Source organism: Gracilinanus agilis, chromosome 2, assembly GCF_016433145.1.
Source record: "Gracilinanus agilis isolate LMUSP501 chromosome 2, AgileGrace, whole genome shotgun sequence".
Lineage (NCBI taxonomy): Eukaryota > Metazoa > Chordata > Mammalia > Didelphimorphia > Didelphidae > Gracilinanus > Gracilinanus agilis.
Genome location: NC_058131.1, coordinates 409,255,607 through 409,270,644, shown reverse-complemented (window position 1 = coordinate 409,270,644; position 15,038 = coordinate 409,255,607). Strand labels below are relative to the sequence as shown.

General features: G+C 32.7%; 1 protein-coding gene across 4 annotated transcripts in view; it reads right to left on the bottom strand.

Moving 5' to 3' along the window:
- Positions 1-274: 274 nt before the first annotated feature.
- The window catches only part of PAPOLA (poly(A) polymerase alpha), a 78,827-nt gene continuing 64,063 nt past the window's right edge, over positions 275-15,038 (bottom strand). Inside the window, exons 16-23 of one of the 4 annotated variants that reach the window (XR_006505475.1) lie at positions 13,681-13,802; positions 11,344-11,483; positions 10,750-10,850; positions 10,073-10,293; positions 7,024-7,086; positions 6,035-6,109; positions 3,669-3,930; positions 275-550 (exon numbers count right to left, since the gene is read on the bottom strand). Coding sequence is in view for 3 of the 4 variants with exons in the window: in XM_044664584.1 (XP_044520519.1) it covers positions 3,835-3,930; positions 6,035-6,109; positions 7,024-7,086; positions 10,073-10,293; positions 10,750-10,850; positions 11,344-11,483; positions 13,681-13,802 (818 nt within the window). In the remaining variant the exon portion in view is untranslated. Of the gene's footprint in view, positions 551-1,728; positions 3,931-6,034; positions 6,110-7,023; positions 7,087-10,072; positions 10,294-10,749; positions 10,851-11,343; positions 11,484-13,680; positions 13,803-15,038 lie in introns of those variants that run through there. The other 3 variants (XM_044664584.1, XM_044664585.1, XM_044664586.1) reach the window with 3 other exon arrangements.

The following is a 15,038-nucleotide window of genomic DNA, read 5'->3' as shown; positions in this document are numbered from 1 at the left end:
AATTATTCAATCAGCAAATATTTGAGGCAGAGATCCAACAAGAATTAAGCAGACCGTTTGCCCCTGTATAACTGAAGTTCATGATTCTAATTGAAAACCCTTATTACTCCATTTACTATGTTCAAAACTGAGTTAAGATAGCGTCAAATTTTTAGTTACATCTTAGGAAAGCATTGTAACTAAACAAGAAAGGAAAAAGTTGGTGGAGAATGAGGGGAAAGGGAAGGGAAATGGAAAAGCCAAACAAATACAATTCAAGCTAACAGGCAACTAATTTTCCTCGTACTGTTCATTTTTATTAAAGAGTAAAATAAGCAAAAGTATATGCAAAGGATTGTTCAATGCCTTTTAAAGGTAAACAGTTTATCTTTTTTGTTTAAATGCAGCATTTAAGTGCTCTAACGGTTTAGATTTCCAGGGCTTGTTCTACAAGTTTGTATATTTAGTGATTTATCCTTTCATATGACAATTACTACTTGGAGCTGCTGATCATTTATTGCCACCTTGAGTGCAGCCAGAATTAATGCTACGAAGAACTCTAAACATTTTTCTGTGTGGAGAGAAAAACAAAGGTTTTAATTAGAAAGGTGCAAAACTATATTCTAGAATACACCCTGTTCCACATAACACTTAATTTTCCACTACTTTACGAGTATCATACTAAACTGATTTAAAGAAAAAAAAAAGACAATGCCAGAAGTTTACTGAAATTCATAGTTATTTTTTTTTAAATCTCTATCCCAAAGTTCCAGTCAATTTGGAAAACAGATAATGGCAAGACTAATTCTATATAGGATTTAAAAAAGAAGCAGTTAAAATCTTAATATATTGGTTGAGATTAAAGTACAAAGAGCACAAAAAATAAGTTTGTTTCAAGTACTTTTGCCCTTTAGCCACATATCATATGTGTATGTAAGATTTCTAATTTTGCAACTTGAATATTCAAGTGTTTTCATTCTATAATAGACTTCTGCACAATTCTTTCCCTAAAAAAAAAATGTATATATATATATAAAATAGAACAAGCAGCCTGGGATATGTCAGCAAAAAATTGAATTAACAAAACACTAACAGGAATAAATCCTTCCCCCTTTCCTAAAAGAATTTAGTGTATAAAGCTAAATGATATGGTGTCTTGTAAAGAAGAGAAAGTATGCCTCTCTAACTAGTTTTTAATAATGAATAATAAATGCAGGACTATGGCTGCTTCTGTCTATAATCTTAAAAAAAAATACAGAATCACTGCTGAAAAATAAAGCAACAGTGCCACCTGCTGACATCAAAGAAAAACAGCAGCACTACCTCAAAAAATTCATGATTATTTAAAATGAAGTCAGTTCACAACAAATACTGGCTGAAAAAATTCTTTTGTGATAGGTTATTTTAAAGTGAATTTTTCAATTAACTACATTTTTTGTTGACATGTAGGAAGCAAAATAGTTGAAAACAAATACCTGAGGAGTATGTAAGATATTAATTAAAAAAGATTTACTTAATAACCCTATTTTTCCAGACATAACAAAATCACTAAAAGACTACTGCTATCATAGAATATTTAACATGTTAAAAATCAGCAAATATAAGATAAATTAATTCTCTTTCATGCAATGTTGTTTTATATACTATTACAAATCTGACACTAGTATAAACAATTAAGAAGCTAAATCAAAATCTAATAGAAAATAGAAAAAAAGTAATTTAAGTCAATCAAAAGAAATCAGGCAACTGTGGGATTGTGCTGTTTTTTATTGTGTTTTCAATGGAGAAATACATCATCTGTTTACAAAATAGCTCTTGAAAAATACAAGGAGTACAGATACTATAAAACAAAGCAAACTCCAGTCATGAGACACTACGTACATCATGCGAAAGCAACAGTCTGATCTCCAGATTATGAAAACTAGAATTAAAAAGTCACTATACAGAAAAATTCCAAGTTTCCTGCTTGGAAAAACTTGGGTGCAGTTACATGAAACGTTTAATAAACTGAATTTTATTTTCCCCAATGTGTAAACAAAATGACAAGACTAAATTTGTGCCTGGCAATTTCGATCTAAACTCCATAGCTACACAAAATACACAGACACCTTGTACGCTTCAACTGTTAGTATAATCATCTTTTCATAGGTGGTAGAAAGGGAGGGCAAGGTGGCTGCACAGGGCAGGAGATAAGGGAAATAGAAATATTGTATACTAGACATCTTAAAGAAATGGTGAAAAGAAAGCCTCAATTACTGCATAGCCTAAGGGGAAAAAGAAACTACACTCCAACTTTATAAAATTAATTTAGAAGGACAGTGGAAGAGTGTAAGTAATTGCAGTTTAACATGAAAAATGCACATGTAATAAGATGGAGCACAATGGGGGATTCATAAAACATGCTAATCAGAAAATATGGGAAGGTTTTTGTTGGTTTTGCTTTTTTTCCCCCCAGATTAAGAAAAAGTAACTAAGTTTAAGTTTGCTATCTACATCTGGTATCCCTCACATTTTCTAAATACTGGTAATTCTGTTGCAATCAGGAAAGATTTAAAAATTCCTTTTAAAGAAAGAAGCTCCTAAATCTTTTTGATAGGACTGAAGAATAAAACAAAAAGGAGTAAAGAGAGCTGACTAGATGTCAAGTGCTTGCTAGAAATGATTTTTTAAAGTATGCTTTTTTTTCTATCTAAAATTTATTGACAAATTTTTGGTGAGCCATCTAAAAATAAAAATTAGTTTTTAAATTCTTGGAGAAAATAGCTTTGCCTTTATGTTCAAAATTTGAAATGTTTTACTTGGCTGCAGCAGGAAATCTATGGAGTGTACATACAAAACTTTATATTAGTGATCAAATGGCCATCCCAAGAGATGTTATGCTTTACAGGCACCACTTAGTCACCCAAAAGTTTGAAGCATATAAGACCAAAATTTGGTGTTTTGTGCCATGTGGCCACAGGGTGGTTTGTTTTACATCATGGCTTAAGAAAATACTGGCATTAATTTTTTATGAAATTATCCCTATTGTGTGCATACAAACTGAAAAAAGGGAACAAAAGTTGTTTTTAAAAGAGAAAAGATTAAAGGAAAGAGAAGAACAGAACTTTGTTAGCTCAAAGGAAAAAAGGATTTGCTTGTTTGATCGCTGATTTGTATGCACTATAAAACTTTATAAATAAAACCAATATACTACTTCTTAATCGTGTCCCATTCAAAACCAACTATTTCCCAATTATTCTTTTAATGTCACATACCCCAAGATTTAACATTTCATTTTTAAGGGTTATGGCTACTTCAATGGGACTGAACTAGATGTACCCTTATCATTTGTCTCAAGTACAATAGTATAACCACTGTACAATGTTATCCAATTTATAGAATAATGATGAAGAAACTTCAGGAAAAAATAAAAATGCATCAAGCTCAAGATCTAAAATTAGTTCTACTTTCTAATAAAAAATACATAAAAGTGCATCATCAATATAAGGAATTCTTATGCCAGTTTGTATTGCAAATTTTTCAAACAATGCATCAAACAGAAATCCAATCAGATGTTAAATATGGATACAAATATAATGAGGTTTTTTTTTCCTCTTTTTTTTTTCTTTTAAAGGCAGTAATCCTTTGAAATAGTTAATGCAACTGTTGCTAACACATTACTAATAGTACTCCTGGCTTCACATACTAACCTGGACTTCCGATCAAGTGCTGATTAGCCCAGTAAGGGAGGTTCACCAAATAAACCTAAATCCATTTTCAGTCATGTCTAGTCTTGCACCCTCCATTCTCCTTTTTAGCATTAGAAGACAACAGGTTGAGTTGGCAGATATTGTTTATGGACCCCTGAGGTTGTTTTTACCGGTTCAATCTCAGTTTTATTGAATTCTTGATAACAGGAATAGGATTTGCAGGGAGAGCAGGGATATCTGAAAGGTCTGTACTGGATGTTTTCTGAGAAGGAAGGTGAAAATAACAACAATGTTTGAAAGCTTTGTAACTTTTTAAAGAAACTATCAACTTTTTACTTACTATGAATTGGATGAAAGCTGGTTCATCATGGTAAGAATATTTTAATAAACAATAGTGGAATTGAAATGCTAATTGAATAATCTCAATGAAAATAATTAAAATGCAAAAATTAAGAGTGGACATATCTGGAAGATATATGTAATTTAAACCAATATATTGATGTAAACAATTTGATATAAACACTTTAAAACAAAGTGAAGTTGGCTTCAAAGAAATATCACGTTTAAAAAAAAAAACAAAACCCTCATCCCAAGTTGAATGCCAACTATGATCTGAGCTTTTTATACTGCCTCCTTTTAGGGGTAGGTGAAGTTAAATTTCACCATCCAACTTTCCTATTATAAACCACATATGACAAAAGTAAAATCTGAATGCCTGTTTCCTAATCTTACTCTAGTATCAAGAAAGTTTTTTTTTTCTTTTCACCAAAGATTTCTCAAAAGCCACTTTAGATCACTATAGATTTCTATTTACTAGAAAGAAGTACAGTATTCCTCAAAATAGTAAAAATATTAGTAACTAATGAATATTGTCACAGATGAAGTTAAGGGATTGTCCTTTTGAACATAATATATTTTTTTAGTTTTATATAAGTCATACAATCAAATGACTTCTTACCTATAAAAATACCAGAAAGGAAGATAGACCTGTGCCCATATCTTATCTAATATTTCTCCTGAGTAGTAAAAAAATTTCCTTAGACAGTAATGTCATATGGTAATTGAGGATCTGTTAGTCATGAGAGAGCTGAGAAAAGGATAGGTTCTCATAAGAAATATAAAAATCTCTAAGGCAATTGATTTATATTTCTTCACATTCATTTCATTCTTCTATGTGCTTAAAATATTTAATGATAATATATTTGGGAAGAAAATAAAGCCAAAACAAGAATAATGAACCATCATACACACTCTCCTTCTACCCTGCCCCAAAATAATATATGTACTTTAAGAACAAAGAATGTTTGTTTTTGCACCCTTCCATCGTGTGTGTGTGTGTGTGCGTGTGCGTGAGAGAGGGAGAAAGAGAGAGGATATAAGTGAGCAATAGTCAAGTCATATTGATCTGCTTTTTCCCCCCCGGGGGGTCATTCCCGAATTTACTGAAATCAGTCTCTGCATCTACCCTTTGTGCAGCAGAATAGAAATGTTCTTAGGTTAACCAAGAAAATGACAATACTAGAAAACTGAGTAGGAAGGTGTAATTTTCACACGTCCATCAGATTTGAAGCTTCAGAAAAATACTTCCTTTGTAGTAAAGAGTGAGCTGGGCATCTTAGTGCTGTTTCTAATTCAAAAGAATTGAAGTTAAAACAGTGGTCATTTAAAAAGAAAAAATAGAGTTCACAAATTAGTGTGCAAAGACAAGTATTCATAAAACATACAAGGAAATGCTGCTGGAGGGAGTAGTAAAGTAAGATAATTATTTGCATGCTACCGGAGTTCTTTTTTACTAAAATCATCCTAATCACAAACAAAAACTATACCAATTCATTCCTCACTATAGCATACATTTTTCTTTCTTATTTTTGTGTGTGTATTTCCATTTTGCACATATTCTCTGCTACGACACACTAAAATAAACACAGTGAAACACTACTTAGTCAAGGAAACAAACTTATATTAACTAGGAACAAAACTTGGTAGCAGGTAAAAATTAAAAATCAAACATTCAGAATTACAAAGAATAACTTATTTGAAGTAAAATTTTAATCTTATCCTTTGTCCTGTAATCCAAATCATTGTAAATCACAATGCAAATATGGAAAGTGAAAATTAAAATAACATTTCTTTAAATATCAAGTAATATTAAAGAGATGAGTCAGCATCTTTACACACTAAAAAAGAAAAAGTTTGGCCAAATTTGATTCCTTAATTGTCTTCAGCCTGCACAAAAAACCCAAATTAGTTAAATAAGCCACTTTCATACAACTAATTTCAATTTCATAAGCACTGTTATTATTCTGGAAGCCTTACTCATCTTACGAATATTTTTTAAAAAAACCCAACTCTACTTGCTTTAGTACCTGAGCAGCCAACAGAGGAGCCGCTGTCTGAAGAGTTTCAGATTGAGTTGTACTTGTTTCTGTATCAAGTTGTTCCTAAAGAGGGGAGGGGAGTTATTAATTTTTAAATGAGAGTATCATTGGATTTTTGTACTTTAATAAAGAGTACCATAAACTAAATAGGTTGGAATCCTGTCTAGAATTCCAATAAGGAGAGATAAAGTAAAAGCCTAAGATAAATACTATATAACTAAATACATTAAAGGCTCTTCTTATAAGCTATTTTTCTGACTCAAATATTCCATTTATCTCATTTTCCATCACAGCAAAATATTTCAAGATCTTCAATGACCCTCCAACATGGTGCAACTCAATCAGGCAATGAAACAATCTACTGTATTAATCAGTACTGGAACATTATAAAAGGGTACTGAGATAATTGTTAGCAGAATAGAAAATAGAAATAAAGCATTTCTGGGTGAGAAAGGGGGAAAATCCTCCAATAACTTTTGTTGGACTTACAAAGAAGTTCAAAATGAGCAGTTAGTTAAAAGAAATTAGAGCAAAACCATATGCTATGTACAGGGAAAAGTTAACGCAGTTTTTCAGCAAGTGCTCCATAAAACTGGCATTTTCTTTAACTCCCGTAACAAAGCGCTACCAATAGAAGTGAAGGAAAAAATGTTATTAAGAGTCAAAAGAACAATAGATTTCAGTCTTCAAATTTTGCTACAAATCTTAATTGTTTCTAATGTATTGCAGTGTAGCAACAGAAATATACAAAAACACAAACATTTCCGTCTCAGCAGCCAACCCCAAACCATGTTTTCACTGAGCTAAAAGGAACTGTTATTTTGGTTACCAAAAAAAAAAAAAAAAAGTTAATTTTGGAGGGTGGAGAATGGAATGAAACCCTGTCATCTAGCAAGAAGATACAGATTCTAGCTTTCTCCCAATACATGTATCAGATTTGGGCAGCACTATTTTATACACAGAGCAAAACAGCATACCTTAGTTTCCTGTTTATCATGTTCAATCAAATCAAGACAGTTGGCATCTTCACTTGTCTCATCCTGACAGTTAAAAAACAGAGAAAAGAAAAAGGAAAAAAGCTTTAACAGTAAAAAAAAGAACAAGTTTAGACTAATCTACCAATTTATGCTTCTAAAAACTACTTAATGAAGTGTTTCAAATAACTTAACATGTGATTTATGAATTAAAAGAAATTACTAATTCAAAAATCAATTTTTAAAAAATTCTCTACCAATAGGAATTTAAAGTATGATTGCTAGTACAAATACAGAAATGGGGAAAGCCCATGTTAATAAACTGAAAAGAGCCATGTTGAGTCATAAAAGAGAGGTAAAAGCCTGTGAGTGTCCCGTCCGGAAACTCAAATAATCTAATGTTTCAGTTAAGTTCAAAAACCCTACCAGTATCTGCAAGCATGCCCGTCTGCTTAAGAGAATACTACTACCCTCTGAGCAGTCCTTGATGATGCTCAAAAGAGAAAAGGCCACCAATAATGAGGTATATCAAGATAAAGATAGCCTTTGGGTAGTAGAATAAGGATTCCCCTAGTAATTTGCACCACTGATCCAGAGAAGAGTTTAATTTTGACGCATGGCAAGACATGTTCTTTCTTACATCACACCAAGGTCAGTGTTGTCTGACCAGACTTATAGTAGTAGTAGTAGTAGCAGCAGCAGCAGTAGTCATACTGTGAAGCCAATTTTACCTTGAATTAAACTTTTGACAAGGGAACAAATTTCGAAACTATGTACTAAAATAGTATAGTAATTGCAGAGCTTGCCTCTTACTAGCAATAGCTGCCCAATAACTGTTAACAAAATGGTTTAGTTTGCGTTTTTTTTTAGTTTAATGTTATTTAATGTATTTAAGTTCTTAATCAAGTGTTTTGAGAAGGGGGAAAGGAGTTTTAAAAAATCTGGATTCAGAGGACCTAAGGTAACCTCCCTGGGTCTTGCAGGAGTGGATGGTAGGTGTGCTGGGGGGGAGGAGGGGCCCTATTTCCTCAGTTTCTTCATGTATATGATCTAGCCCAACATCTTTAGTTTAGAGGTGTATAAAAATGAGGCCCAGAAAAAGGAAGTTTATTAACCAATATCACACAAGTAGTAAGGAGCAAAGATAGGATTTAAGTTTACATTTCTAATTTCTTTTCACTAAATCCAGCAGTGGGAGATTGAAGGCTTTAGATTTTGACAATTATTCTCAAACATTGCTAAGAGGGCAAGATGTCTGCCTTATGATTCATCTTTAAAAAATACTGACACAAATGATTCAACTGTCTGACCAGTCAAAAATGAATTTGGAGGCTCCAGTAGGTATATTTTCTTTCAAAAGTTCTGGGCAGGAACATATATATCAGGGACATAAGTGAGAATTAATATCTAAAGTGAATCTGTCGGGGGCAGCTGGGTAGCTCAGTGGTTTGAGAGCCAGGCCTAGACATGGGAAGTCCTAGGTTCAAATTTGGTCTCAGATGACACTTTCCCAGCTGTGGGACCCTGGACAAGTCACTTGACCCCCCCTCCCCCCATTGCCTAGCCTCTTCTGCCTTGGAGCCAAAACACAGTATTAACTCCGGAAGGTAAGGCCCCCCAAAAAATAAAGTGAATTTGTCATTGTCATAATAGAAAGCACAGATAGAATATTAAATGCAAAGATCTAAAACGGCTCTCCTTTAAATTTCCTTCCGGCTAGTATTTTATAAATATTATTTTATGTAATAAAATTTTAATATTATTTTATAAAACCTTGCAACTGGCTCCATTAGTGTTAACGTGTACCAAGTGCCTACACTAAGAACTACAAGGGAATACAAACCTTAGAAGCTAGCTATCAAAAAACAACCAAAATGTAATTTGCTAAGTAAAAGGTATTCAGCACTAGAACACTAAATGTCAGAGAGCTAAGTGAAAGATAGGCAATATCCTGTGGTAGCTTATAGTTTACCTGAGGAAACAAGATATCAAAGCAAAACCTATATAATTTTTAAATTACATAATACAGACTAATCACTAGAATTCAGATTTTAATGTCCTAGTGTTGTCTTTACCTATTTTTAACAGTCTGAGACCATAATTCCCCTTCTCTGGTCACCACTCCCTTACAGGATTAGAATTTAAATTTCGGGGGCACCTGGGTGGCTCAGTGGATTAAGAGCCAGGCCTGGAGACAGGAGGTCTTGGGTTCAAATCAGGCCTCAGATACTTCCTAGCTGTGTGACTCTGGGCAAGTCACTTGACCCCCATTGCCTAGCCTTGGAGCCAATACACAGTATTGACTCCAAGATGGAAAGTAAGGGTTTAAAAAAAAAAAGAAAAAGAAAGAATGAATTTAAATTTCCCTGAGGCATAGTATGGGGAGTCTGCTTTTGTAGTTGTATTTCCAATGCTTGACTTGGGAAAGTGCATAAATACCTTACTTACTTTCTTTCTTTCTTTCTTTCATTCATTCATTCATTCATTCATTCATTCATTCATTCATTCATTCTCAATGAGGGNTTCATTCATTCATTCATTCATTCATTCATTCATTCATTCATTCATTCATAGTCAATGAGGGCTATAACAGTGAAGTAGCTTTGAAGGAACAATAGATGGAGAAGTGATGAAATCAAAGATCTAAAGTTGGAAAGAGGTTTCTAGGATTATTTTCCTCATTTCATAGATGGGAAAGTCAAAGTTCAGGAAGGTTACAGGATTTCCTCAAAATCATAAATGTTGTAAGAAATCAGGGGTGGTTTATCTGAATTCATGTCTTCTGATTCCTGAGCCTGTTTCAAATCCACTATACAGACTATCCCAGGTATTACACTTATTAAAGTCCTAGCCATCAAACGTTTTTCCCCTTAACTAAAAAAGCTACAAACTACATAAATTGCATACATAATTGAATAATATTGCATTATAATATTCATAAATTGCAACCAGATTTAGCCATGATTTCCAAGGGATTCGCTGGTGAATGAATTAATTTACTGATTTATGAATTGATCAATGACTAATAATTTGACTTAAAAATGCAAATTACCTCCTCTGTTTTGGTTTTCTTGGGACTCTCTTCTTTATGAGGTGAAGACGTCCTTTTGACTCCAACTATAGGATTAGGTACTTTTGTTGCTGTGTTTCCTGAAGGTCTTGGTGGTTGGTTTACCAGACGTGTTGAGGAAACAACTCTGGAGACCGTAGGCTTTGGTGGTGGAGAAATGGCTGGCTGCGTGGCAGTTTGAGGAATGCTTTCACTTGAAGTACCTACAGGGGAAACAAAAACACATCAACAACAATAAAGCCAGAGATCTCACATAAAGGTTTCTTCCTGTCTCTGAACTAAATCTTTTCAGTCATGATCAACTTTCCATGACTCCACTTGGGGTTTTCTAGGCAAAGATTACTGGTATAATTTGCCATTTCCTTCTCCAGTTCATTTTACAGATGAGGAACTGAGGTAAACAAGGTTAAGTGGGTTGCCCAGGTCAAATAACTAATAAGTGTTCAAGTCCAAATATGAATTCAGGTCTTCCTGACTACAGGACCAATGCTTTATATTCACTGTGATCACTAGCTTGCCTTGAATTAAATGTAGGGATATTTCAAAAATCAGTAATACAACAGTTTTTTTTCCACAAAGAAATATCACAGTTATTTAAAAATCACATTTAGAGTTATAATTTTACACCTTTACATTGTACACTAAGCAAGTTTCCTTACCCCCTGAGCTTTCACTGGAATTTACTTGTGGCACAGAAACCTCAGTTGCCTGGATGTTGGTCACAGATGCTGCTGTTACAGCTGGAGCAGGACTGTTTCTGCTAATGTACAAAAGATAGTATGAGGAAAGTCAATGTCAAAATATATAAACAAGCTATTTTCAATGTGGAACCCATTACCTACAATCATAATTTATACAAAAGATTTGCCTTGATTCAGTTAACAAATATGAACACCATCTCAGAAAAACAAGAAAGCTTATAAATTACCTTAAAGTTTCTTTCACTGAAATTTGGATTGTGAAAAAGTTAGATTTTTAAATTATTAGAACTCTCCTTACATGTATATATGGCCCAATTCAAAAGACTTATTATTAGTCCATGAAAACAACTTTAACCAGATCTCCTTTATATTACTCTAGCATTTAAGGAGTTTTGGCAGATACAGACCTTGTTTCTCATATCATTTGTATCCCATTCCCTAGTCTTATCATCCCCACCCCACCCTCCAATAGTGCCTTACAATATCTAGGGAAATCATGCCTACTCTTCAGTGATTAAGTACCTTAATACCTACTATCTTCTCTTTTCTTACCCCTGAGAGCTGCCAGAACTATTCAATGGACTGGTCTTCATAGCACTGGTAGGAGAAGGCACAGACATGCTGTTGTCACTATCCATAGACAAATCTAGACTGCTGTCATTCAGAGCTGTCAATCGAACTTCTGATGAATGCTGTAACCAATGAGACAATGAATCACACATCTCTATTTTATCAAAGACATTAAAGATGATTGATTACTAAGTGGCATTTAAACACACTTATGAATGAATTTTGTGAAAATCATCTAAATGCCATTTTGGTAAAATCAAACTTCTGAAATGCACATTTTTTGTAAGACGTTGAAATGATAAAATTTATTTATGATACAAATCAGCACTTAAAACTTAGGGATTTAATAAGATACATTAATAACTGCATTGACAAAGATGGAAAGGATCTGTGACTTCACCATTACAAGCAAATCCAGATAAATTCTAAGAAGTTAACTATGAGCCTGAAAGGTTAAGTGACTTGACCTGGGGACTGACTATATGACTAACAAGTCTGAGGGCAGAATTTTAATTCAGGTCTTTTATTTCTTAAATAGCAATTTTGGCTGCCACATTATTTTTATACTATTAAGTTACTCTACTGGTTGCTGCAACACTAAAATGCAAAAGAATAAGAGTTAGAAATAAATTCTATTAATTAATTACTACATAGACAACAGGAATCCTGGAACTAAAACTAAAAACTTCAGACATTAATTCCTGATGTCCTAATGATGACAATGAGATATCCTCAAAGAAAAAAAAAACTCATACTTTTTTCACCTTAAACTATTATGTTTGCAGGTTAAGATTACTACATATTTAAAATGTGATCCATTTAATGCTACATCATTAACGTAAATAAAAAAACAATTTTTCTTCAAGATACTGTAGTTCTTTGAAATCATGAAAAGCACCTACTTATTACACAAATATTTTAATGGGATAACATTTATATGTAATAAGATAATGCAAGCCTATGTAAATAGCTATCATTTGATAGTAAATCTGTGAAAACACCAATATTTCCTATTTTTAAAAGTACCTGTCAATTTTTAAATGGTTAATCTTCAAAATACTGTGTTTTTCTAGTCAAAAGTGACTGAGCCCTCAACTCTCTTATTCCTTTCCCTTCTCCCTTATAACTAACAGCTTGTTATTTTTTAAAAAGGCTTGTATGGGCTTGGGATATGCCCTTTAGATATATAAAGTTAACTTCTAATGAACCTAATTGGTTCTAAACTTGACTATACTCTCAATGAATTACTATTATTATAGATTGGTCAATGTCAATCTCAAGGTAAAAAAACCAAAAAAGTGAACAGATATATGTAGGTTCCCAAATTTGTAAAGAATTAAGAATACACTGTGTGACCCCAGATGAGTCACTTACCCCACATTACCTAGTTTTTACCACTCTTCTGCCTTAGAATCAATACACAGTATTGATTTGAAGATAAAAGTTAACAGTGGGAAAAAAAAAAGAATTGGGAGAACTAAAAGAAACAGTACCCCAAAAACAAATAAATAAATGAATGAAGCAAGGATACAGGTATTCAATACCTACATATATTTATGCATGTACAACTATACATTCTGATGTCAACAAATTTAACCTATGATAACTATATTTATGTATATATAGTTAACCTATGATAACTATATTTATAGGTACATATATCTTCAACTTTAATACAAATTTTAAATATTCAATATATTTGCCATTATTTACATCTATACTAACATGTAATAATTTCTAAAAAATAGTATTTGTGCGAACACTAAGGACCATGAAAACCCTTTCTAATTATACTAAACAAAAGCATTCAGTTCGGCATTCTGTATTGTTGTCATTTAATGATTTCCTTGGACTTAAAAAATGCATCAACTGGACACAGCTGCCAATCACTTATTGATGATCATACAGATATAATACCAAATAACGTTTAGCTATTTTACACATAGAAGAAAAAAAAACCTTTAATTGCAATTGGCTTCTTACTATAATTTTTATAATACAGAGTAATTCAAATAATTAAGTTGCTCAAAATCAACATTCAATTCAACACTCAAACAAAGTTATTATTAGATCAAATATCACTTCCTCTAGATTTATATTATTTGGAAAGAAATAAAGCAGAAATGCCCATGAAAAATTCTGATTTATTCTTAAAGCAGGGGTATGTATACTAAAAAAGTTTATTAATGTAATGCAACCTATAGAAGATTTTAAAATTCTTATGGCCCATTTCATAGTTATACTTCCCCATTATCTTTGATAAATGAGAAATGCTAACTATTTAATAAGTCGTTCATTAATGCTTTTGTCTAAATTTACCTTTTTCTTTTTCTGAAGCACATGATTAGGTAGGAGTTGATGAAGTTGCCTTCTTTTTACATGCATTGCAGCAATTTTCATATCCATCTCAAACATCTTGCTGTTTATTGCTTGCCTATAAACTACAATTAGAAGATAATATGTAATCATTTTTCAAAAAAGCATTTATATACACCCTGAAAATGTAACTATCTAATAAAACAAGTAAATTTTTTCCTCCTTATTTTCTTTCCCCTGTAATATACCTTTCCTAAACAAACATCATAATTTGCTTATGATATATAAGTGATATGGAAAATAATAATATATCAGGAAACTAGAATTATTCTAGTTAAATAGAGGAAAGAAAACGGAATTGAAAACAAGTTAGAATAACTAGGTACAAGGGGCAGCTGGGTAGCTCAGCAGACTGAGAATCAGGCCTAGAGATGGGAGGTCCTAAGTTCAAATCTGGCCTCAAACACTGCCCAGCTATGTGACCCTAGGCAAGTCATTTGACCCCCATTGCCTACCCTTACCACTTACTCTTCTGCCCTGGAACCAATACAAAATATTGGCTCCAAGACAGAAGGTTAAGGGTTTAGAAAAAAAAAAAATGGGTCCATATTGCGGTTTTGAGACTTCTTAGCTGTGTGATGATAAGTAAAGTCCATACTACCCTCTGTTCCTCAGTTTCTTCAAGTGGAATTGGTGAAATTAACACTTGTACAATCTTCACAAGATTAAAAAGATTTTCCTTCAGAAAGAAAGCATTTTGGAGGCCATAAAGCATGTAGAACAACAGGCATACAAAAGAGGGGAAAAGAACCATTCTTTGGGAATGACACTACAGAATTCAACTAAATAAGTAAACTTTATTAATAATTTTAATTCAGGTCTTAAAGTCAATATTATTTAGTGGAGAGAACTATCATGTACGGGAACTATCATTTCTGTATTTGACAGACTCGTGCTCTTTCAGGGCAATGTGAAGTCAAACATTTAAGACTTGAGAGAGCATTTTCCACTGGATAAAATTAATACTTTTGATCTAAGTCTACACCAAACTGTATGTAGTAGTAGTAACTTTTATAGTGGATGACAACTTCTAAAAATTTCATTTTCTAAATAACAAAAAGATCATGTAATGAAAGTAATCTTAAGCCAGGTAAAATCGTTTTCTTTTGATTCTAAAGCCTCAAGATCAGAATACATCTATCCTAACATACACAAAAAAATTTGTGATTTTTTTAGGTCTCTATTACAAATATACAATTTTATATTTCTTTCATAAGACACTAGGTTTTCCCCAATACTTTTGGGGTACAAACTTTCACTGAAGAGTACAACCATTACCACATATTACACCACTCGAATGG